Source organism: Trachinotus anak, unplaced genomic scaffold, assembly GCF_046630095.1.
Source record: "Trachinotus anak isolate AG129_WGS33_773 ecotype Australia unplaced genomic scaffold, CSIRO_AGI_Tana_v1 ptg000021l, whole genome shotgun sequence".
Taxonomy (NCBI): Eukaryota; Metazoa; Chordata; class Actinopteri; order Carangiformes; family Carangidae; genus Trachinotus; species Trachinotus anak.
The window spans coordinates 22,146,332-22,170,000 of NW_027273872.1; the positions used below are offsets into that span (position 1 = coordinate 22,146,332).

Sequence of the window (23,669 nt, forward strand, 5' to 3'; positions counted from 1 at the left end):
TGAACAACATATAGTAGTAAACAACTCCAGTATTTCATATGTAAAGATATAGCGCATTAATGGTGTCCTGAGCAGAGAACAAAGCCACATGCCTTCTGAGTGTGTTGTAATCTGAGTTTCTCCGTTCTTTGTTTTGGTAGCTGGTCTGGTAACGTGTGTGTGTGTTAGTGCACGTACGTGTGCACGTTGGCACATTTGATTAAACTGTTGGCACTCACAGGGACCGCCTCCACATGACATGGCACAGCACAGTACACAGCGTTCAGGTGAAAACCACCTTCCAGAATTTCCTCCACTGAAGAAACCACGTTTTCATCTAAAAAGGCCTCCGACAAAGACAGAGATAAGAAACAGGCGCACTGGCAGTGGGGAGTACCTGCTCAAATCCCAGTTGGCCATTAAAACGTCCAAAAAGTTCTAACCGGCTCCATCAGTGTCATTCGCGCGGCCGCTGTCCCAGCAGATAAGTCCAAGCTGAAGTTCTTTCTGAGTCCGACTGTGGAGCCAGTACTGCTCTGATTTACTGAGCTGGAGCTGGAGCTTGACTCAGAGCTGGTTTTCTCCTCCTCCACGTGTAAGTAACTTGATGGTTGTTTTCATTAGTGACTGGCTACAGTAGCCATGATAACATTAGTTAACTTGTTGTTTCCCTTATTATGAATTTGTTTGGCGAATGTTGCTGCTGCTAGCTGGCTAACTGCTAGCATAGCTGTGGAGCATGTCAGCGATGCAAGTGTTGGCTAATGGCTGTGATTAGATTGTTTACCCTGTGTTGTACACAGAGTAACTTTATTCAGTTGTGCTTCTTGTTGTCTGTTTAGTGGCCATTTTCACTGGGGTTTGCAACACTTTGCTGACTGAGAATGGGGAGGGAGGGGGCATTTGTTTTGGTCTGAGATGCTGGTGGTCTAGTTCGACATGTGGTGGCAGTGACGATCATTTAGAGAACCTTCAAAGGAGTAATTTGACATTTAGTAAATATGCGTATCTGCTTTCTTTTTGGGAGATAGATTCATACCGCTCTCACAGTTAAAGCAAGGCGGTGACTATCTTATCTTAGCATAGTATAAATATTAGAAGCAAGGGGAAACAGCTATCCCAGCTCTCTAAAAGATATGCCTAAATATCAGGAGCTATTTGTAAGTTTTGCATATGCTCTATAGCCACTGTTAGCCTTAACAGCTATTTACACCAGTTTAGAAGAGTTCAATATCAAACTTTATTCCTTTACTTAGCAAGGGCTGTCTCCAGCAGTTGATAGCAACCCCCTTGCTTTGCTTTTACTTCTATTACTTCCTTTCTCCTACTGAAGTTAGCATGCTAATCAGCTAGCAATGGCTATGTAGCAATTGCAAAAATTAGGTATGAGGAAGTGTTACATGTGTAACTGTTACTTCCTCATAAATGTATTTGAAAACAATGGCTGGGCAAATGGGTAAAGTGACTATAGTTACACCACGTAGCTGTCTCTGTATTCACAAAACACTTACATTTCTGTTTATGAATTAAACAAACATAATACAAAGTGATAATTAGTGAGTTTTTTTTTTTTTAGAGTTGTTGTGGGTGTATTTCTGAACCGTGGACAGAGCCAGGATAAATGTTTTCCCATCATTTTTTTATGCAAGGCTAAGCTAATCACCTCCTGGCTCCAGCTTCATACACAGATATGAGAGTGGTATCATCCATCTCTCAGAAAGAAGGGAATGGATGATGAATTATTCCTTTCAACTGTAATAGCTGATTTTTTTTCTACCATGTGGGGGCAGTGGAAAAAAGCTGTAAAAACATTACTGACATAACCTTTTAGACCTGTAATGTAAGTTATACTGTGTATTTGCCCTCTCTTTAGCTCTGTTTTGTTACCAACTCCAGAAAATATGTGACTCTTTAGCTGCTAAATGCTCATATGTTCACCAGCTGTTCACAAACTTTGTCATAATGTAATTTGACGCTTGACAGGTAGCACACAGTGGGTTTATCACAGCTGTTTCACTAAACATTGATCCAAAACAGTAAAACTGTGGTGCAGCACAACAAAACAATCAGCTGACAAATGACAAACTGTATGTTAAATGTAGATTATATCAGAGTTAAGTTTAAATCAACTTGGAGACAAGTTATTTTCCTCCAGTCCACCCAAATCTCTCTGCTGAATATTGCTTGTACTACACAGTGTGAAAACAAGTTTGCCAGGACTCTGTTTACTTTCTTTAAACATTGAACCAGAAAACATCTCTCTTCATTCCTGAAAAACAAGATTTTTAAATTATTTATTCAGTTTATGAAATAAACTGCTAGTAAAGTTTCAGAAGCAAATCTTCCCATTTGTGTTCATCTTCACAAGTGAATCTGCACACACACACACACACACACACACACATATATGAATTTAATGTTAAATATCAGAGATGTACACATGCTTTAAAACTCCTCTGATCAAAATCAAAGATCCACACCATGTGCACACACACATTCTGCAGTGTGTGTGTTATATATGTGGGCCTGCAATACTTTCTGCTTGTGTGTGTGTGTGTGTGTGTGTGTGTGCGTGCGCCAGCTGTCTTACAGAGCTCCCTGTTGTTTGCCCTGCCGTGGCAGACGGAGCCAGCGCTGTAAACTCTGTGGATCGATGCTCGTTTGGAGGATTTCTCTATTTAATTCCACCTCAGTCAGCAGCACTGCATCCTCTTTGTGTGTGTGTGTGTTTGTATGCGCACACATGGGCGCTTCACTATGTGTCCTTGTGTGTGCATATTTGGATCTCTATCTTTATATTGAGTTATATGTGTGAGCATGTGCAGAGGAATGCTGCAGGAGGTTTTGGTGTGTGTGTGTATGTTTGTGTTTGTGTGTGGTATGTGTGCATGTCTGTCGCCTACACAAAAAACAGACACATACACACACTCAGAGTCTGAGGCTGAGGACACACACCATCAGTCTGTCTAGCACCTCCCCCTTGCTTTGATTATACTCATAATGTTATTACTTGAGCACACCAACATCAGCATATTGATTTATCTTTTCATATGCTAACACACATGCACACACTCACACACACTCTTAATGCCATTATGCTTTGCACAGGATTTCACATTTAAACACACACACTCAAACACACACACACGCACAGGTAAATGCATGCATGATGGCACACATACATATACATATTCTGACACCACAGCCGTGCACATTAACATATTTGTGTGCCCCATCGCAGGAGACCACCCACCCCAACAAACCAAAATGCAAGCTGTTAGCTTTTCTCCTCACCAATGCCCCCCCCCCCCCCCTCCCACCACTTCCCATTGTCACATCAGGGATTTCCAGTGTTCCCAACACGTTGCCGCCATCACGGCCCGGCAGATGTCACTTAGCTGCAGACACACCTCTTCATTTCTCCATCCATCCATCGCTCTGCTTCTCCTGGGACACGGAGGAGGGACAGAACCGGGATCAGTGAGTGCATGTTGGTGTATGTGTGTGTGTGTTTGTGTGTGGGGCTGCAGAGGGGGAGGGGAGACGGGCAGGTTAATGAATTAATAATTAGGATTGACGTTGCGTCTGCAGTGGGTTTCCCCCAAACTATTTCCACCACTCTCTCTGTCTCTCTGGTCATCTGTGCATCCTCTGAACTCTCTTTGTCATCTTCAGCCTTCTGCTTCCCCCTTCTTCCCCCTCCCCTCCCCTCCCTTCCTCATTTCTCTCCTTGTGTAACCCCCCCTCTACCTGTCTAGCTGTGGGCCTTGCTTCTCTAACCTTCTCCTCCCCTTGTCTTCAAACACACGCCAGCCCCTTTTGTTTTGTCCACATCATCTCTTTTGCTTTATGCATCTCTCTCTTCTTCATTCCCTTTCTTCTCTCTTCCTCTTCTCTCCTTGTCTCTTTTCAGCCACTCCCCCCTTCTTCTGTCTCACTCTAATATGGTATTGATCACTGGAGATCAGTGGATTGGAGGCTGAGGTTCTCAATCCATGCAGATGCTACATTAAAGCTTGGAACTGTTGTACCTTTAAAGGGCTGTGTGCAAGATCCCTGAAGAAAATATTGTGGCAGCAGACAGTGCAGAGCCATACGTGTGATTGTATACTGCTGCTGTGCTTCGGTTTATGACCTTGAGGTGTACCATAAAGAGGGTCCTCTTAAAACACTGTACTGTATGTTTTAAAGACAATACAAATGGTTGGGGCTCACTCTTGGCTTGATTTTATGGTGCTGGTTTTGCACGTGGAAGATGAGTGAGAGCGAAAGAACAGGTTGAAAGGGAGTGAAAAATGGGTGGTGGGCATATGTTACAGTGGAAGAAATGTCCTCTGTGCTTTGTCAAGGGCACAGTGGACAGAAGCTAATTTACAGTACTATATGCTGGCAGACAATACGAACTGCTTGTTCATCAGAAAAAGCCAAGAATTTTAACATTTCGTGTTATCTTCTACTCTCTGACAGACAACGAAGTGCCATTATCACAAGCTCAGTGAATTCAGACCACGTCTTGATTGTCCCTCTCCTTCTGTCTTTCTTGTACAATTCCTTATCTTAACAGAGAGACACATATATTGTATATATGAATATAAGAGCACAATAGCATGTTTAGTAAAATCAAAGTTTTTCAAAAAAATCTCAGCTAACCCTGAAAGCTCTTCGTCTAAATTCTCCAACCTACATAACTGATTGTCTTCTGTCCTTCTTTACAGTGGTTTAATTAGTGGTATTTCTCTTTTGGATAGGCTGTAATTATAGTCCTGCCCCCAAGGAAGAGCTATTGACAGTCTTCTCCAGAATGACTTGCACCTTTAGAAAAGTGGAACAGCCAAAGATCAGCAGAAAATACTGAGTGTCTTCTGTGGTCAGAGGACCATTATAGGTTATCTTCAGTTGTTTACAAGATACCCATAAAAACACACTTGACTTGCAAGCATATTACTGGTTTTACTATCCAACCAGCAGTTAATGCCTGGCAGTGGCATTTATTCCAAGACCACCAATATTAAAAGCTGACAGCAACCAGCAGGTCAAATGTCAAGGCAATGTGCTGTGATAATAAATGAAATAAAATGTGAGCCACCAAATTTGAAATTGTTTCCATCATATTTGATATCATATTGTCACAAGTCAAACTCAATGCTCTGTCCTGTTACAGATTACAAGCATGAAGTGTACACTTTAATTTATGTCCAGTATGTTTTCACATCATTAGATTGAGCTGTTTCATAGAAGCATACAAGCAGGATATTGACTGTTTCATGGATCATGTTTTCCCTTTCACACATCAAATTCCTGTCTAAACCAAACTACAGCATGACCAATGCTCCATCCACGATATGACAGCTGCAAGACTTTAGACCTTGGACTGCACTATTTGCCTGTCTGTAAATAATCTGCATGCTGTGTTTTTCTGGTCAATTCCCAAACCTTTCCCCCAGCAAGACAAGTTCCCAATGCAAGCAGCCTATCTGATGAAAAAAAAAAAAGAAAAGTGACCCCATCCTACCGGGGACATACTGGAACCCTCCCCAGGTGCTGGGGACACACAGCACAGTCTAAATCAGCTCCTCTGATAAAGTCAAAGTGTAAGTGAGTGGAGTGATATTCTATTGGGTTATATCATCAGTGGTCAAAGAGGAGGAGGACTTGTGTCAACACCGGTGTTAATCTTCACTGCGGGCCACAGACTCTGATATCAACAGGGTGTCTACAGGGGGAGTGATGGTGCTCCCGAGCAGTGCGAGGAGCGGAGTCTCGGTTTCTGAGCTGCCAGTCAAACACACGGAGGCTCCACAGAGAGGAGGAGACGGGGAGGACGCCTCCGTTCATCCCTCCGTTCAGTGACCGCTCTCCGCCGCCCGGACCTCCCGCGTGCCCCTGCCAGCCTGCGCGGAGGCGCGAGACCTCCACCACGAGCTTCGTTCGGTCGCACGCGCATGCCGGTGAGAGGGGGGGAGAAGAAGAAGAAGAGCCCGTGCGTCAGCGTCGTCCCCCGGTGTGGATGTGGAGAGTGCGGGGCAGAGAGGACCACCGCACTGGACGCGTTTACTGGTGAGTGGACAGACGGAGCGCAGTTTACAGCGCACACGTTTGACGTGGGGGTGATCTGAGGCAGGAAAGCTAAAAATCTGCACTGAGCCGACAGTTATGGTGAAGCCCGTGTTCATCATGTATTTGAGTTTATTAGCGGGGCGAGCACAAGCGTTTCTCCTGTTGGCAGCGGTCAGGGTCCGCGTCCTGTTTTTCCTGCTAATCTGTCACCAAAAAATGCACCAACAGCCCACAGCCTTCAGGACGGCAGGGTTTGTGCAGCTAATACAGGCTGAAAGATATGCACCGTGCGGGCCGTGGGATTTATGGAGGTGTGTGTGTGTGTGTGTGTGTGTGTGTGTGAGAGTGTGTTTTCATTCTTCCTGTCCCCTGAGAAGAGGAAGGGAAAAGCGGTTCCTTTCCTCTTTTAGGAGGACAAGTCGATCTTGAAACACAACCAAGGTCTATTTTGGAGGAAAAGAAAGACACCGGCCTCAATTGAGCTTGAACCGTGTCTCCCAGCCATCCTGTTGTCATGGTTACTGGCTGGAGGAGGCTGGGAGAACATGGCTGTCTAGCGCTTTGCTCTCTCTCTCTCTCTCTCTCTCTCTCTCTCTCTTTCACACACACACACACACACACACACACTGGGAGAGAGAGAGAGACAATAAGCCTTGTCTATCTACTGTTTGTTTATGTCTTTCTGAGTGTATTGAGGGACACTTTGGAAAAAAGCAAGCACACAGTAACCTTTTTCAGGGTAGGCCTATACTGTGCACATTTGAAAGCAAAAATAATTCTGTGTATCTTTAGGAATGACTTACTTATAACACATACCTAAAAGAACATTGAGATCACTATAAACCCGGAGAGGTTGACCACACACATAATCTAGGCCCTTATATAAAAGAATCTTATAGAAGTATGGTGATTTTTTGGCAGTGAAAGACTGAGCCGGGCTGAGACTTATCTTTGCTTCTTCAGGATGTGGGTGGCTTCTTTAAAACAGGTGTTTGATGGCAGCTTATTTTTCATCCCGCAAGCAAAGTCATTATTATCTTAATTATAGACATTTACATGTCTAGTCTAGATCCATTGTAATTCATTCTTCCAATACAACTATGGGCTCTCCCAGGCAAAAGTACAATTCTCCTCCAATATAATCAACTTGAGCTCAAGGTGTCAGATGTCCAGGCACACACCAGCAGCTCCAGACCAAACTGTCTGTCTCTTTCTCTTCTTCTGGCTCTCTCTTGTTGACTCTCTCTTTTTTCATCCCTCAAGTGAGTTTATTAGCACTATTGTTGATGTACAACGACGGTACCGAAACCATTTAGGATGCAGCATTTTAAAAATCCAATATAAACCGTTTTGCACATTGAAGTCATGTTGAGAAAATAAATATTCTGGATCACAAACACATGAAACACATTTTTACTTAATTTATATTGAAACACTGAAGTTTCAAAATTGAAATTTTCAAAAAGAAAGTGTATGTTATGTGTGTCTGTGTGTGTGTAATAATGTCTGACTTTGCAGTGAAAGTGAAAGTGCCCAGGGAAATAGTCTTAAACAAGATAAATAACCACTGTATTGTGAGCATGTATTTAGATGTTAGCATTTAGAGTGACAAAATGAGAGCGGACGGTTGACCTTGACGGCATAGAAGTGACATATTGGGGTGATTTGGCGGAGCTGGCTGACTGTTACGCTCCAGTGGGCTAGTGTGGCTAGTAGGAGGCTCTGTGGTCAGGCTGGTGTGACGTGCAGGCCAGCAGGCTAAGACTAGGAAAACACCCTGGACTTCCTCCAAGTCAATGTTTTCCTGCTCTCCGGTCTCAGGCTAACAACCAGGAAATGATTCTTCTTCCTCTCTGTCTGCATCTGGGCTTGTAACACAACAGCATTTTTGAAAGGTGACTCCATATCTGCTCTGTTTGTGTTTTTGTTTGTGTGTGCGTGTGTGTGTGTGTGTGTGTGTGTGGACTGCAGTGCCAGTGCTGCACCCAGCCTGCATATAATGAACAGGGTCAGTAGGTCATTTATAGTATGAGACTGCAGTGTCTCTCTGACAGACAGAAGAGTGGAGGAGGGACGAGGAGATGAGCTTTTCCTTCTGTGTCCTTAGTATGCAGATTGGATTATCATCCATCAGTGTTCAGCTGATAGCTTCATAAATTAATTTTGATTACTCATTAGCTCTTAATGAAAATTATCTTAGAGCTTTCCTGCTGGTCTTAGTGGTTAAGGTGTCTAATATGACATCTTTGGTGCAGTTTCAAACATATATTTGTTGTGCTTTATCTATGTCTCTATCTTTTTCTCCTGTCTTTGCTGTAGATTTTATAATGAAAACTCAAATAATCCAAAATAGATAAACAAATACATAAATTAGTGTATGAAATAATTGAATAATTCACATTCTAGGGGATGAGGTAATCAACTCCATGTCAATGATTGCAGTGTAGCACCAACACAACGTCCTTCACACCACTTGTCAATACTGTAGCGGTGCCTTTCAGTAAGAAACTCTCATGGTGGCACGCAGATCAAACAAAAGAGCTGCACAAATGTTTCTGTTTAAAATGAATGCGGGCAGCACTACAAACCTAATGAGGTCAGACAAGTTAAAAGTGGTCAATTGGCTGCCACTTAAACCCAGCGAAAGATGGTGCAGTGATGCCCAACACAAGTGTCTGCAGGCAGAGTAGTGTTTTCAGAAAGATTTACTAGCAAAACTGATAGATAGATAGATAGATAGATAGATAGATAGATAGATAGATAGAGATTAAGGATTAAGGAGATTAAGGCTTTATAGAGCAGAACATGAGTTTCTTTAATATAATGTTAAGGCTGTAATTTAATCACTTCATATTGCAATATTGCAATATTGCAATATTGCAATATTGCAATATTGCAAGTAATATATTGTTTCAGAAAACCTGCAACCTGATTTTCTTCCCTACTGTGTAGCTCTGTCATTTGTTAAACTCTCAGGGAATGCTGGGTAATCCTCTCCACTGCACCATCTTACATTCAGCCACTGCCAATAACATCTGGCCAGGGTGCAACTCCACTTTAACAGCACAGGCGTTAAGTGCCCTGCTTAAAGGCACAAGTATCCAGTTTACAATTGAATGGATTTTATTCAGCCTGTGAAAACAGCTGTGTAATGTCTGCTGTGATTCTGGAGGAGCTGTGTTAAGTCTGAGAAAATAACCCTGATGATGTCACCAGGGACTGGACACTGTAAAAGTCAGAGATTGGAGATGGGTCAAAAAACCTGCATTACAGCTATGGAATCTGAAATAGGCTTTAAACTGGCAGGTAGGGTCTGATGCTGTTGAGTGTAGATATAATGGGAAGAACAGGAAACCCTCCTGCTTTTCCGACTCATTAGAGTTCATGCCAGGGTTCAACGATTGTACAAATATATCAGCTATCTGTGGTTGACTGAGGCCATCGCTGGTTAGTTTTTTTGGGGCGGTTTTGGGCCGGCGAAGTGGAGTTTGTCCAGCAGCAGCTGATGGCGGGATTCTAGCTGAACGATAAGCAAAAAAACCATATTACAAATGTTTTGACAGGTGTTCAGATTGTGTCATGAGTCACAATTTCAGTGTCATTTTTGCATTTTATTTTCACTGAAAAAAAAATTTAAATAATGATGATGTGGTGTTTACTGAGGCTTGTACCAAACATCCCTTACATCTGGAGAATATGATTTATAGGCGGGGGCCTCTCTGTAGCACCACATTGCTTATTTATGGTATGTTGTGCCACATTTGTATGTTGCACTCGGACATATTGCGATTTGATAATGTTTTGATTAATTGTGCAGCCCTAAGCAGGATGCTGTAGTCATAAATACTTCTGCAAATTGATATTGTTATGATCTTTTTCCAGCATGACATGTTTGCAAAAGTAGGAAACCACACGTTTAGGTCCTTCTGCTTGCCGATCACATCAGTATAAAACCCCAAAATAGCTGATTTTGTATTCTTTTTTTGCCACAAGCTCTTCTATAACTGCATTTGCTAAAAATGGCGTGTGGGGTGGGGGGAATCCCTCGCCCCCTGTGTGTGCACACACAGCACACACAGCCGCCCAAATATATCAGCAACCTCTGGTTCTTGGACTGACGGTGGCACATTAACACATCATATCACAGTATTGCAACATATCACCTAGCTCACCTCCACTGCTAGTTTTGTTATCATGTCATATTAATAGCATATATTAGCTACTGCTCCTGTGTTACATATTTAGAGCAGTTTGTGAAACCAGACACAAACTAACACTGTATAGCTCCCTTTAAATCAGCTGAGCCAAATGACAGAAATATCACGGCAGCCAGCTGGCTCAGAATTACAACTAGGATGCTGACATGAATGTCTATTCCAACCTGGCTGCTTCATATTATCTTCTGAATGAATGCATTATTGTGGGAAACGTAGGAGCAAGCGTTTTTGAAGCTTACCAGGGACAAGAGGTCAGGATATCTTGGCTTCTTTAGGAAAGTGTGGTGCTGAATTGCTGAAGTGACCATTTAACAGTCTGACACACCAAAGTTACTTGTTTTGCTGATACTTCAAACCAAGTCACATAATTTAAAGCTGAATCATACTGATGTTAAGCAGCTGGATATTCCAGTTAGGCCTCCCTGCTCTGAAGAAGTATTTTCCCTTGTTTTTGAAGCTTCCAGTCTGATTACCTCAGTTGTGTTTCTTTGGCATCTCTGCTGCCTGTAGAGACCAGTCAGGCTTATCGCTGGAGACTCCCAGTGGACTGCAGCTCTGTGTTTCAGGGATCAATAAATTACACCAGAGTGTGTGTCTATGTGTGTTCTTTGCATTGTATGCTTGTGTCTGTGTGAGTGTGTGTGCCTGAGTTAGACTGAGAGACAGGCAGGAAGATAAAGACAGATATAAAAGGCACAAGAGACAGAGAAGAGATATTTAATGGCAACTTGGCCTTTTATCCACCGTCATCCTCACTGGATTGGTGGTTTATATGCCAGGGTGGGCATGATTTCACTGTGTGTGTGTGTTTGTGTGGGTGTGTGTGTGTGTGTGTGTGTGTGTTGTTCACATGATTGGCAGATGGTCCGATCGCAATTAAAGGAAATTGATAAGGCTTAAGAGTCTCTTGGTTCGGCTGACAAAAGTAGAATGCTATAAGTCTCTCCTGATAGCCATTGTATATATAGGGACACAAAGACACACTCACACACACACAACCTATCTCCATCACTGGCTGTGTTTTCTCCATCCATCCATGTGGGGTGTCTGAGCACATCTGCTCTCTCTCCTCAGCGGTCGGATTCACAGCGCTGCTCACAGTCTAATTTTTTTCTGCTGGCTAAGACCCATTTACCTCAGTTACTGCAAAATGAGAGGCTGAGAGAGAAAAGAGAGAGCGCAGTTAGACTGTGAGATAGCAGAAAACATAATGTGGAACAGATGAAGAGGAAAGAGTGGGAGAAAAACAGGACACTGGAGACAGAGAGAGAGAGAGAGAGAGAGAATTCCCACTTTTCGTGTCTGGTTTCATAACTGTTCAGTGTTTCCATTTATGGTGATGTGTCACTGTTCTGTTCATGTGTTTGTGTGTGTGTGTGTGTGTGTGTGTGTGTGTGTGTGTATTTGCGCGGGTGTTAATGTGTGCTAATGCATCTTTGTGTAATTGCATAAATGGATGCAAATTGTGCTTGTTTGCATATGCCTAGTACATGTGCGTGAATACAAGCTGCCATAGACTCAGTGGAAATGTGCTTCAAATATTCAGAATCTGAGTTTAGGATTATTAGAGCTCATCCTAATGACTGCATGATTCATGCATAAACATTCAGATTATTTACCAGTTTCTGAAATGCACCTTTCTTTGTGTGTCATCATGCAGTTCATAAATCATATGTGATCTGCTCTGTGAGGTGCCATATGACTGATGTTTCTGCAGATGGAATACACTGAGGCAAAATGCCTAGTGACTAATAGATAATGGCAACGATTCCCAGAGTCAGCCAATCACTGATCCTGTATTCAGAAAGAATTTATTGAGGGATCAGTCAGAGCTCCCTTTGAGATCATCACAGCAGTCACAGTGAGGAGGATTAGAGGCATAAGAGCTGATGTTGTGCTGTATTTCTAAAACTTGTATTTCAGCGTGTGAAGAACTGTAACTGAAGACAGGTTTCACTCATTCAGCCAAGGTGTTTGGCAGCTTATTCATGGCTTTGTTCTCGTTGGTTTCAACAGTATCAATTTCCTACAGGGTCTGAGGTCGAGAGCTCGACAGTACCATTGCATCTGGGTGACAACATGGTCCTGAAAAAGGGAAAGGTCTACTGTAATTAGGAGACAAGCTTGAAATAAGGAGGCAATTTGTCTGACTTTTTGAGTTCTGCATAATTTGCATCATCCTTTTACAGCTCTGATGAAACATTTAGTGCGCCTGTGGTGTCCTCGTGCTCAGGGGCTCAGCCAAAGCACTTGCAACATCATAGATACAAATTTGGCTCACATCCTATCCTGCTACGAATCTTTCCTCTCTTCGGCATGATCCCGTTTTTTTCTGCACACTCTGATATCCAAATACTTCTGAAACGCTAAAAAATTTCCCATGAGAAACTGCAGAGTTTTGTTGGCAGGATTCAGGATGTTCATTTCAGCCTAACTAGGTCCTTACCTGCATCTGCATGCCATCAGAAAAACCCTTGAATCCCAGTAAATATTTTACTGCAGTTGTGCTGTGCGTCCCCTGCTGCGGATGATTCAGCAGAGCAGAGATCTGGTGTGTCTGAGGACGCTGTTTGGATCCAGCAGACAGGGCTACTTCCTGGCTGCACTCTGCAGCGAAGACAGATTCCTGAACACGTACCCCAGCGACACAGAGATCTGCTCTATAAAATGTGCGTCATTAGTTATGCTAATTTCATTTCATCTTAACTGATGAGATTAAAATGAACTGTGATTATACTTACACACATGCACATTGTATTTACCTGGATTATTGAAGTGTTTTTCATCATCAACACATGGAACCATTATCCTGTGCAGTTATGTCACACGAAAGGAAAATATGTAAAAATAAACCTGGGTTTTAATTGAAAAAGATTGTTTACAAACTCCCAGTGAAATTTGTTAGTGATAGTTACCTGTCTAAGTTTTGACTTAAGGTGCGTGAGGAGTTTTGTCTGATGTAATGTAAGTGTAAGATTCTCAATAACAAATACGATATCACATGTAAGCTGCAGCACATGTGGTGTAACACACACGCACATGGATGTGCACATAAACACACACACATGCACACACCTCCACATGGTCAGTGTGCAAGCAGTCGTTTGTAACAGGGTGAGAGACCCATGGCGTGAGAATGTTCATTAAAAAAGTCAGCGTTATATCCCGACAGACTGCACTGCGATGACTGTAGCCTGCTAATGTTCCGAGCACCCAGCTCATGTCATGAGCTGTCACCACATTAGCCTAAACAAGCTAACGTTAGCCCTTGTAAACATTGTGTGTGGAGCGTAGCTACAACAGATGCCAACATTAACGGTAACATGTCAGGACATGAACATGCTGACGACATGTTTGAGGTGTTCCCTCCTTTCATTTGAAATGTTCTTTGGTACCGTTTGCGTTCTGGCCTCTGATTGTCTGTAACTTGTCCCTGATGATCCGTGTCAAATACAAAATATCACCAGTCCTGCTGTGTTTTTATTCACAAGTCATTGCTGCACCCAGACTTGCTGCCACCCTTCCACGTGTTGTAATTGTTTACTGTGCCTGCCTTCTCCTTCTTTTAATACGTCCAACACTTGTAGTGTTATTATGCTGCCCCGTCAATGCTGAGAGAATCACATCTCCAGTACCTATGATATACAGACTGTAGAAGAACAAGTACACAAAAACCAGTCACATACTCAGACTACTTGCATGGACTCGCCACAGTGGAGTACAGTTCATTGCAATGAACATCAGTGGGAACTGGTAAAAGAGTCTCGCCATGAGGTCCATTAATAGCTGTTCTGGAGCTTTTGATCGTATCACGCAGTCTTTCTCAGCAGATCAAGTTTGCCTAGTTTTCATAGGGTTATACAGTAGATGTTTAAAATTCCATTTCCCTGAGCAGTATAAAGATTTTTCATCCATGTTTGTTTAAAAGATTAGATTAAAAGTTCATTCTTGACCTTGAAGATTGTGTGACTCGATTGAAAGCCCCAGACCAGCTACTGATGGAGCCTGTGTTGAAATGTCTTCTTTTGCCAGCTGCTGCTTTTAAGGTTAAAATTAAAAAAATAAATAAACCGACTGGAATATTTTCTATTTGATTTGCCATACTGTGCTATGTATATACCCTCTTGTTAACATTATAAGAACTTTGATTTCAACCATATCATCTAAACCACTAAATTACCAACTAATCTGTCTGTTGTGTTTTTTATTTTTCAAAAAATAATTAAGAAATTTCAAGACAAATTCTTTGTGTTGGACCTAGAGTCCAAAACCAAACATATTCAGTTTACAATGATCAAAAGGGAGTAAATCATCATATTTGAGAGGATGGAGTGAATCAATATTTTGCAGTTTTGCTTGAAAAAAACTGAAATAATTAATCATTCATCAAAATTGTTGGTGGATTTTCTGTCAACAATTACACAGATAATCATTTCATATGTCAAATTCTTCTCAGAGTTCTTCAGACTGTATCTGAAAAAGATTAATTTGACTTTTGTCCTCACTAAGAAAATCTTATTTTTCAGAAAAGAATAATATATCAAAAGCCACAATTAATTCACATATAAGTAGCTCTGCAGAAGCGTAATTAGGAGCTGCTCATTAGCATTTGCCCTTGAGCCTCAGTACAGATAGAGGAAGACCTGCTGTACGGGGGCCTCGGCTGCTCAGCCAACAGTGCAAGTGAGAGTCACAGTAGACCATTAGGATACATGTTGAGATCTCTGGTTACTATCTTACATTTACACAAAGCACAGTCACAGCAGCGCTGGAAACAGATAGTTAGTTATTCAGCTGTGAAATCTCCACACAGACAGAGAGCGGATGAGCCAGCAGGATCATTTTGACAGGAATCTGTTGGGCTTTATTAAACAAATCTGTGTGTGTGCCTGTGTCTCTCTGTCCCTCTGCTCTCTACTTTATCTACTTTTTCCTGCCCTCCTTTCAGAGGTGTTTTGGGATCATCTGGTGCAGAGGACAAAGTGTTCCAGACATATGCATCTCTCTCTGTCTCTGTAACACACACACACACCTAGAAACACACTGGATTACGCACTTATTCACAGCTGTTCCTTTGTTGAAGGTGACCTCTGTGACTCGCAAAATAAGACTAGAAATAATCAAATGACTGTATCAGTGTCTGCCATAGTTAATGTATCATTTTATAACGCCGCCTCTCCTCCTCCTCATCTGAACCTGGTGCTTTGTCTTCATTTCATGCTGATTTTCTTCCCTCCTCTGTCTCTCTCTTTCTCTTTCTGTGCAGAGGGTCCTCCCTGGCTGCTGATCTGAAGATCTGGCCCTCATCCCCGGCCAGAGTGGACGGCCTCCCCCCTCAGTGAAGAGCACCATGACCCAGGAGGGGCAGGCTCTGCCCTCTCCCACCCCACCTGAGAACGCAGTGGAGCTCAATACAACCAGCACCACCACCGACCCACCTGCAGAGACCCACAGCCAGGCGGAGCTGGGGGTCGGGGCGGCAGACGAGATAGAGGAGGGGAAACAACAGGAAGAGATCAGAGCGGGAGACGAGGAGGCACAGGGGGAGACACACGAGGAAGGAGAGGAGAGGGCAGAAGGAAAGGATGCAAGAGGAGAGCACGAGTTGAAAGGAGAGAGGGTAGATGGCAGTGGAGAGGAGGATAAACAGACAGATGGAGGGGTGGAGGGAGAGATGGAGGGCACAAGAGGGGAAGGATGTGTAAAAGTGGAGGTAAGCTCAACAGGGGAGGAGATGAAAGAGGAAGAGGAGGGGAAGGAAAATGAAGAGATGCAACCGTCCTCAGAGGAGACAGCTCATCCTCAACAAGCTGGGCGGTTAGTTCACTAAATCATCTTTGCTGTTCCTCTCTGTCGAGATACACAGGGCCTGAAAATCTTGTGACTGCATCTTTTGTCCTTAAGGTGTCAAAACGTGATAGAAATTTAAAACTGCCAAGACTCCTTTACCCCTCAGATCATTACACATGAGTGTAACACACACACACACACACACACACACACACACACACACACACACACACACACACACACATACACGAATACACACAGACTGTCTTTTGTGGTTGGGCAGACTGTGTTTATGTTTTCCACTGATATCACAATAGATGCCCACTTTTCCATACTGAATATTTTTAATGGCAGGTTTTTTTCTCAGTGTGGTTCTCTGGTGCATTATTAGTCTAATGTGCTTCACCCGCATTTTACAAAATGAATGGGCAAGAAGCTGCAACAAAATGAGCTGAGAGGAAAACAAACTGAGCCAAAATGGTCTGAAGAGTTGGAAGACCCACTAACCAATTTTCTAAGCACTTCAAAAAGAAAATAGTATCTGTGTGCATGTGAGTGTGCGTTGTTTTTTTCTTTTGGGCATAAAAAAACATGTCTGTTCATTAGTGGTTTGCTAAATTTAGATAACAACAGCAGATATGAATGACCTGTTGGTGGTTCTTTTTTTATTGTTTGTTTGCACAGAAATACATTGACACACTGATACAAAAAAACAGTTGACACATATTTAAACGAAGCTGTTTGACATCAGCGTTTGATAAAACTAATTGTGTGGGTTATTTCTGTCCATCAGCAGTGAACTCAGAGCACTACAACAGATTCATATTCTCTTAAATAAAAGGGATGAAATAGTGGAGGGGACATGAGCCCCCAGCTATTCACAAAGTAGCAAATTGGACAGTGCTTTTTCATCTTTCATCTTGCTTCAGTTGTCAGTGTGGCCATTCAAGCTGAAATATTTGCCCATTGTGCGCACTCCTGAATGTATGAAAAACGATTTCAGCAATGAATATCTTCTCTATATGTGTGCCAGTCTCCAAGCAGCTGCCATATGTTTAAGTCAAATGCTAAATATAATTTCACACTCTCCTTTTCTTCCAGACTGGCAAATGGTATAGGTGGGAATGAAGACGAGGATGAAGCTGGCGAGGAGGACGAGGGAGATGATGGAGGGGAGACTCACACACACTTGGACACTTTCAGCTCTAACTTTGAGACGACTGTAGAACAGGCTGATACAGAAGTGGAGGAAGAGGAGGAGGAGGTCCAGAAAGAGGGAGATGGCAGAGAAAACCAGGACAGTTTCAGCTCGGCATTCGAGCAGATTGTTGAGCAGGTTGGTGCTCAAGAGGAAGAGGAGGAGGAAGAGGAGAGGGAGTTGGAGGAGGAGAAAGGTAGGGTAGACAACAAAGACGGCTTCAGCTCCACATTCGAGCGTATCGTAGAGTCTGCACTGCTGCGGGGCGGGACCTGCTACAGCAGCCTGGACTCTCTGGATGTGCTGTCGCTCACAGATGAGACGGACAGCTGCGTCAGCTTTGAGGCACCACTGACGCCGCTCATCCAACAGAGGGCGCTGTTACAGGGTCCTGAACCTTTGGAGCTGGAGCTGGCAACTGTTCAGGAGCAAGAGGGGGCTGAGGCTGGACCGGACGCCCCAGGTGGTGATCTGAAAGCTGGGGAGAGCTCCATCTGTGGGGCTGGAGCTGTGGCTGGAGCAGGAGGAAGCCCACTGAGGACCACCATACCAGGGAGCAGGTCAGAGTTTGTGCTGAGCCAGCCTGGACGCTGGGCCATCCCTAATGGATACCATGCAGAGTCCCAGGGAGCCATGGAGGGTTGTGGAGCCATGATCAACTCTGTCAGGTAAAGATTAAGCCAATTTTAGGTTATTTAAACATCTACAGTATGTTTAGATCTCTTTTTTTAAAAATGTATTTACAGCATCCTTAAACTTATTTGAAGGCCTGAGTTTTTAGATGAATGAGACAATCCTGGTGAAAATTGGTGCAGTTTATGTTCTTCCTTTTAGCTCTTCATTCTGTATTTCCAGGTTGGATTTGTTGGGAGGTAGCAGCAGTGTTGTTGCTCACAGTCTCTTTTTTGATGTTACCACAAGCAGTTGTCAAAGTCAGAAATCTTCAAACCCTTGGCCTTTAATATATAACTCCAACCATTTTCCAACTAGAGCCTGAAAGGACTGAAATACCATTTCAACAGTTGTGTTGTGAGGTAACTACCAGGACTCTGGCTATAAATTAAAGCCATATGGTAACAGAAGGTTTGGACAACATGTTGAAATTGATGATTCGTTATCTGTTGCTGTTATTGTACCTTGGGATACTTTAAATATCACAAATCATGTCACATTTTTTCATTTTCTTCTTCTTTTCCAATTAGCAATACAAAGCAGTTTCCTGCAGCCTGTTTTCTCATTCAAACTCTAAATTAAATAGTTCTGTTATGTCCTCCTGGTGGTTGAGATAATTATTCATTTTTCTGTATTGTTCACTTAACAGCATCCAGCTTGTGCTTCAAGCTTTATGCTTGAAACTGAACTGGATTTAATATGTTAATATATCTTTCTTTTAATCATGAGGAAAGTTAATGTAAATGTACCAGCCCATTTTCACAGTGGAACAGTAACATCTGAATGATTAAACTGTAAGTGTAGAACAAACATGACATACACACAGTCTCAGATTCATGTATTTAAACTACTGTAGCGTATTTGTCACAGTTATTCTAAGTGTGGATAAATGTTTAGATCACCGATGACAGATTCCAGTGTGTGTCCTGCAGCAGAAGCTTTGTGTAGATAACATAATGTCATGAAGTGTAAGTACTGTAATGCTGTGACCTTGGCTTAACCAGCAGGTGGCGTGAACATGGTGAGACCCAGCTGTGAGCCTTGAGACGGGTGGGGGTGAAGGTGGTGGTCTGGTTGTTCAAAGTGAAGTAATTTGTCCACACGTGCGGACTCAGTTGTCAGACCAGTGCCTGCCAGTCTACCCCACCAACATAAAACGGTGCAATGATGAAGGTTAAACAAAACCTCGGCTCATGTTACTCATCTTAAAATCCTTCATATGTCTGGAAAAGGGAGAAACGTGGTTGGATAGCTTTGTGCACTTCAGCGTGAATACTGCATTCACACAAGATACTCAAACAGCAACAAGCAAACAGCTTTTACATTTTTATGGAGTCAGTGGGACTGTTTAAGCCGGACTGTTGCATTTGAAATGAAACAACTCCTTCCCGTGAGAGCCTGGTAAACTCACACTGCAAGTTCATGAAGCAGACGTGCAGATTGTCGCTGGGATGTTTGCTTTCTTCAACCATTTTATTTAAAGCAGTCATGCACGGTAGAGAGAGATAACCACAGTGGTGCCAAATTACAAAAGGTTTTTGCATGAATGTAGGCCTTCTTTGAGTGGAGCCAGAATTTGAAAAAGTACTGTGGTGGTTTCATGTAGGAGATTAACACTTCAAATTTATACAGCCATATGGAAATACGATACAGGGCGCCTGTCAGTATAATGAATCATTTCAATGGACTGAACAGCAGGCGTATCGTTCACTTTGTCTCAGATAGCCAACTGATATTTATGACAATGCAGAGATTTTACACTATGATCACTAACTCAGTCGCTCTATTCATCATTTGCACAGACCCCAAGGAATTGTGGGAACACGGCAACAGCTGACACTACTTTCTTACATTTAATTATCTTAATAGCACTAAAGAGGGTTGAAGAAGACAGTTGCAGAGCCACTGGAGGTGAAGGTGGTAACAGGAACCATATGGGAAAAGCCATGTAACCTGAACTGCAGCCATAGGTCTGCCTGACTAGTCTGTATTCAATCCCCGTGGCTTGTTCTGCAGCAACCCCCCCCCCACACACACACAGTTTCTACAGTTACAAACCTACTGGAATGTCAAATAGATACACAGACCTCCGACATGATCTGTTCAGATAACCGCTGGGATTTGTTCTCAGACTCTCCTGGTGTTTCCACAGCTCAGTATGAGTTATAAGGTGAACGGAGGATTTTGGATGTCGGCTCTCCTTTGCTTTACCCTCTCTCTTTCTCCCCCCTCAGGCTACAGATGTTGTCCTTTAAGCACGGTCTTGCTTCCTGACCACCAGTGCCAAGCTGAATGAGCTATTGTTTTTGTCATGACATCATCGTCTTTAGCTTTCCTCTGCCCAGCAGGGTCTTAGAGTGAATGTGTGTGTGTGTGTAAGTGAGCGATTATTACTCTATACTAGCCAGCTTGCCAGACATTTGAGCACTTAAATCTGGAGTGGATACATCTGCTAGTCAGTCTTAAAGGGATAGTTGTTAATTTTTAAGACACTCACAGTTTCCCATTTCTCCATTAACTTCAGTCTTTTAGGATATTAAAAGACAGACAGAGGTTACACCATTAGCAATTTCATTACAAGTCAATGTAAGGAAAAGCCATTAATCTGAAAAAATACACAGTTGAAGCAACGTCAGAGTTTGTTTTGTTGTAATATTCTGTAGAGCGAGAGGGTATAATTCAAAAAAATGTTTTACAGCCCAGTTGAATTGAAGTAGTTTGAAGCAGCATGGCTAAAAATGCTAATAATGAAAACAGCACAGCACTATTGAAAGTTTTTTCTTTGTTGAAGGACTCATAGCTAATGGTGAATACACAGGCAGGCAAATATATTTTAAAATTCACATCTTGAAGCTGTTTGTGATTCACAGCAACTATAAAATGGGTCTGTGCCAAAGCAAAACGATTATTTAAACAATATTTACACAATAAATAATATAAAATGAATAATAATATAAAAGCTGCCCACTTTGTTATTTTTCTTTAAAGTTATTTTTCCTGGCATTTTATGTCTTTATATAGTATAGAGAGACAGGAAATGAGGGGACAGATAGACGGGGAATGACAAGCTGCAAAGGGTCCGACCGGCCGGGCGTCAAACCAGGGACTCGCCTGCTCGGAGCATATGCACCCATGTGGGATACACCCTAACCATTTGGCTACTGGGTCACCTCATCTAATTTGCTAATTTCAACTCACATATATCATCTCATCCTTGTTAGTGTGTACATGCATTTCCTTGTGTTTCATCCCTTTTTCTCTCCTTCACTCTCTGTCACTCCATGTCTTTGTTTGCTCCATCTCACCTCCTGCCTCTCCTCATTTCTCCAGTTCATCCATCTTCATCCCACTCTCTCTCATCTCGTGTTGCCCCCTTCGTTGTTGTCCTCCTTTCTTCTTCACATCACCTCCTCTTCCTCCTCCCCCTACACTGTTCTCCTGCTGGTGCCTCTTATCTTTCATTCCTCTCCTCTGCCTACCTCCATTCTTGCCGGTGGGTAGCTGCAGAATTGGCACAGTTAGACATTCTGACTCCTCAGGCGTCATGGACAACTAGTCTTTTTCACTGCAGGACAGAGCAGCTGCACAGCAATGGATAAAAAATGGGAAGTTAATCAGTCCGTCAGTCAACTTGGCAGACATTTAGATCTAGATTTCTTTTAAATAGCGTCTACATTTTTGTTGCTAATGCTAAGTATTCATTTCTGTGGTGTTTTTGCAAAGTATTTCCCAGGTATCTCTTGTTGGCCTAGAGCCATTGCTCCAGCTCTCACAATGGCAATGCTAACATGCTAGTGTTTAAGAGATTGGATTTTACCATTTTGTCTTGGCATGTTAGTATGCTAACATTTGCTAATTAGCTCTAAAACACAAAGTACTGCTGATGCTAATGGTAATGCTGTTAGTTCTGGAGGTATCTGGACATAAACCAGACTACTGGATAAGGTCAAAGTTTGACCTGGTGACGGCACTTGAAGAAAAGTTCAGGGATCACCAATGTTATTACAGTTCATACAGACTGCTTTATGTGAGAACCAAATTTACAATAATCCATCCAATACTTGTTGAGATATTTCAATCTGGACTAAACTGGGGGAGCAACAGGTCAACACTGCCATCTTTAGTCTTATTTATTATTGAATACTGCCTCACTCTTCTTCCGGGATTTAGATATAAATCTTAGGCATTAAGTACTCTAGTTTTATGAAGTTGTTTAGTCTTTATTTATTATTAAATGCTACCATTTATTGTACACTGCTGGACCTGAGTCACAAATTTTGCTCTTCATGTGTCAACATGTTAAGAATGACATAAATGAACCTTGAACGTTGAACCTTGAATCTTTAGAGCTGCATTTCCTGTGTGGCTAAAGCCTGTGTTTGATGCCATCCTTTAATATTCATACAGATACATAAGAGTCTATGAACAAAGATTCTCAGCTCTGAATACGGCCAAATGGCAAGAGTGTTTGTTATAACTGGTGACATAAATGACAAAGTGAAAAAACAGAGGAAGAGACAGAGAGTATTGTGTCTTTTCAGGAAAACACTGGCACGCAGCATGGAGCAGTTGGATCACCATATGTGTCTCAAAATGCTGAAGAAACTGTTGTGTACACATGTCTAACATGAATGCAACTCAGATGGTCTCCATGTCTCACTTGACTTATAATTATTATTAATCTGAGCTTATTGTATAGATATTTTTAGATGTGTAGTCAACAGTAGTCAATATGTAGTGCAACAACAAAAAAGAAACAACAGTGAACTTTTTATTAAATGCAAATATTCTGATTCATTCAGATGGCTTTCAAACCTTGCATTAATGTGCAGTGCATGCACACTCCTCCCAAAAATCAGGCTTCAACTTTAATAACAGACAGAGCTTTGATGCTGCCCTGAGAGGAAAGACGAAACCTAATCTTACCTCAGCCAAACTCTCCCTGCAGATCCTCTTCCTGCTACTTCTGATTATTCTGACACCAATGGATGAAGGACGTGAAGTAGGCAGCCGGTAACAGGGATATAGGAAACATTGGCAAGTCATGCAGATGCTGTAGAACTGCCCATCTAACACATGGAAACAAGAGGTGATGGTTTCCGTCCAGTGTTGATGTAGTGCGAGGCTCTTAGTCAGCAAACCTGCTTGTTAGTTCTGAGACATTTCAGTCTGTACATCATGTAGTTTGTCAGCCTGTCACTCAGTCAGTCAGGTTGTATTTTAGATCAGACTGTCAGTCAGTCACATCTTCATTTGGTGAGTGAGTTCAACAGTCAGTTACTTTCCATGAGTTGTGTCCCTCTGTGCCCTGTGGGACTGTCACTGAGGTTGAAGCTTAACCTTAATCCATAGAAGCTGCTAAAACTGCCATGAAAACACACTCTCTGTCTGTCAGTCTGTTTATCTGTCTGTCTAGCAGCTTACTACTGTACATAGCCAGCTAAGTCTACCTAGTGGAGCCAACTAGTTGATTGTGATCATGTGACCTGTGGTGTAGCATCCAGGTACACAAACAAACACACACATAAATGCTTAAATAGACTGACACAGATATACCTCTTTAGACCGTCATGCACAGAATCACCACAAAGCACTAACTAATATTCAAAAGTCATGGTATGGGAAACATACCAGATGTGTACATTTATGCATGCCCTTTGCTCATGTATATGTGTGCAGTAACTGTGGCTGCACATTTGCATGCACGCATGTGTTTCTATGTGTATCTGTGTTGGAAACATGCTGTGAGTGCATGT

At 42.5% G+C, this 23,669-nt stretch overlaps 1 protein-coding gene and 1 long non-coding RNA gene across 5 annotated transcripts in view; one reads left to right on the top strand and one right to left on the bottom strand.

The window, feature by feature from the left end:
- Positions 1 to 316: 316 nt before the first annotated feature.
- psd2 (pleckstrin and Sec7 domain containing 2) overlaps positions 317 to 23,669 on the top strand; it is a 44,284-nt gene continuing 20,931 nt past the window's right edge. The window contains exons 1-3 of one of the 4 annotated variants that reach the window (XM_071457164.1): positions 317 to 574; positions 15,520 to 16,070; positions 17,145 to 17,909. In XM_071457164.1, coding sequence (XP_071313265.1) covers positions 15,604 to 16,070; positions 17,145 to 17,909 — 1,232 coding nt within the window. In that variant the 5' untranslated portion in view covers positions 317 to 574; positions 15,520 to 15,603. Of the gene's footprint in view, positions 575 to 5,402; positions 6,037 to 15,519; positions 16,071 to 17,144; positions 17,910 to 23,669 lie in introns of those variants that run through there. The other 3 variants (XM_071457168.1, XM_071457167.1, XM_071457165.1) reach the window with 3 other exon arrangements.
- Positions 16,683 to 20,108, bottom strand: LOC139605592 (uncharacterized). The gene is made up of 2 exons (XR_011684436.1): positions 20,001 to 20,108; positions 16,683 to 17,902 (listed from the first exon to the last, which is right to left on the bottom strand). It is a non-coding gene; the product is annotated as an uncharacterized lncRNA (long non-coding RNA).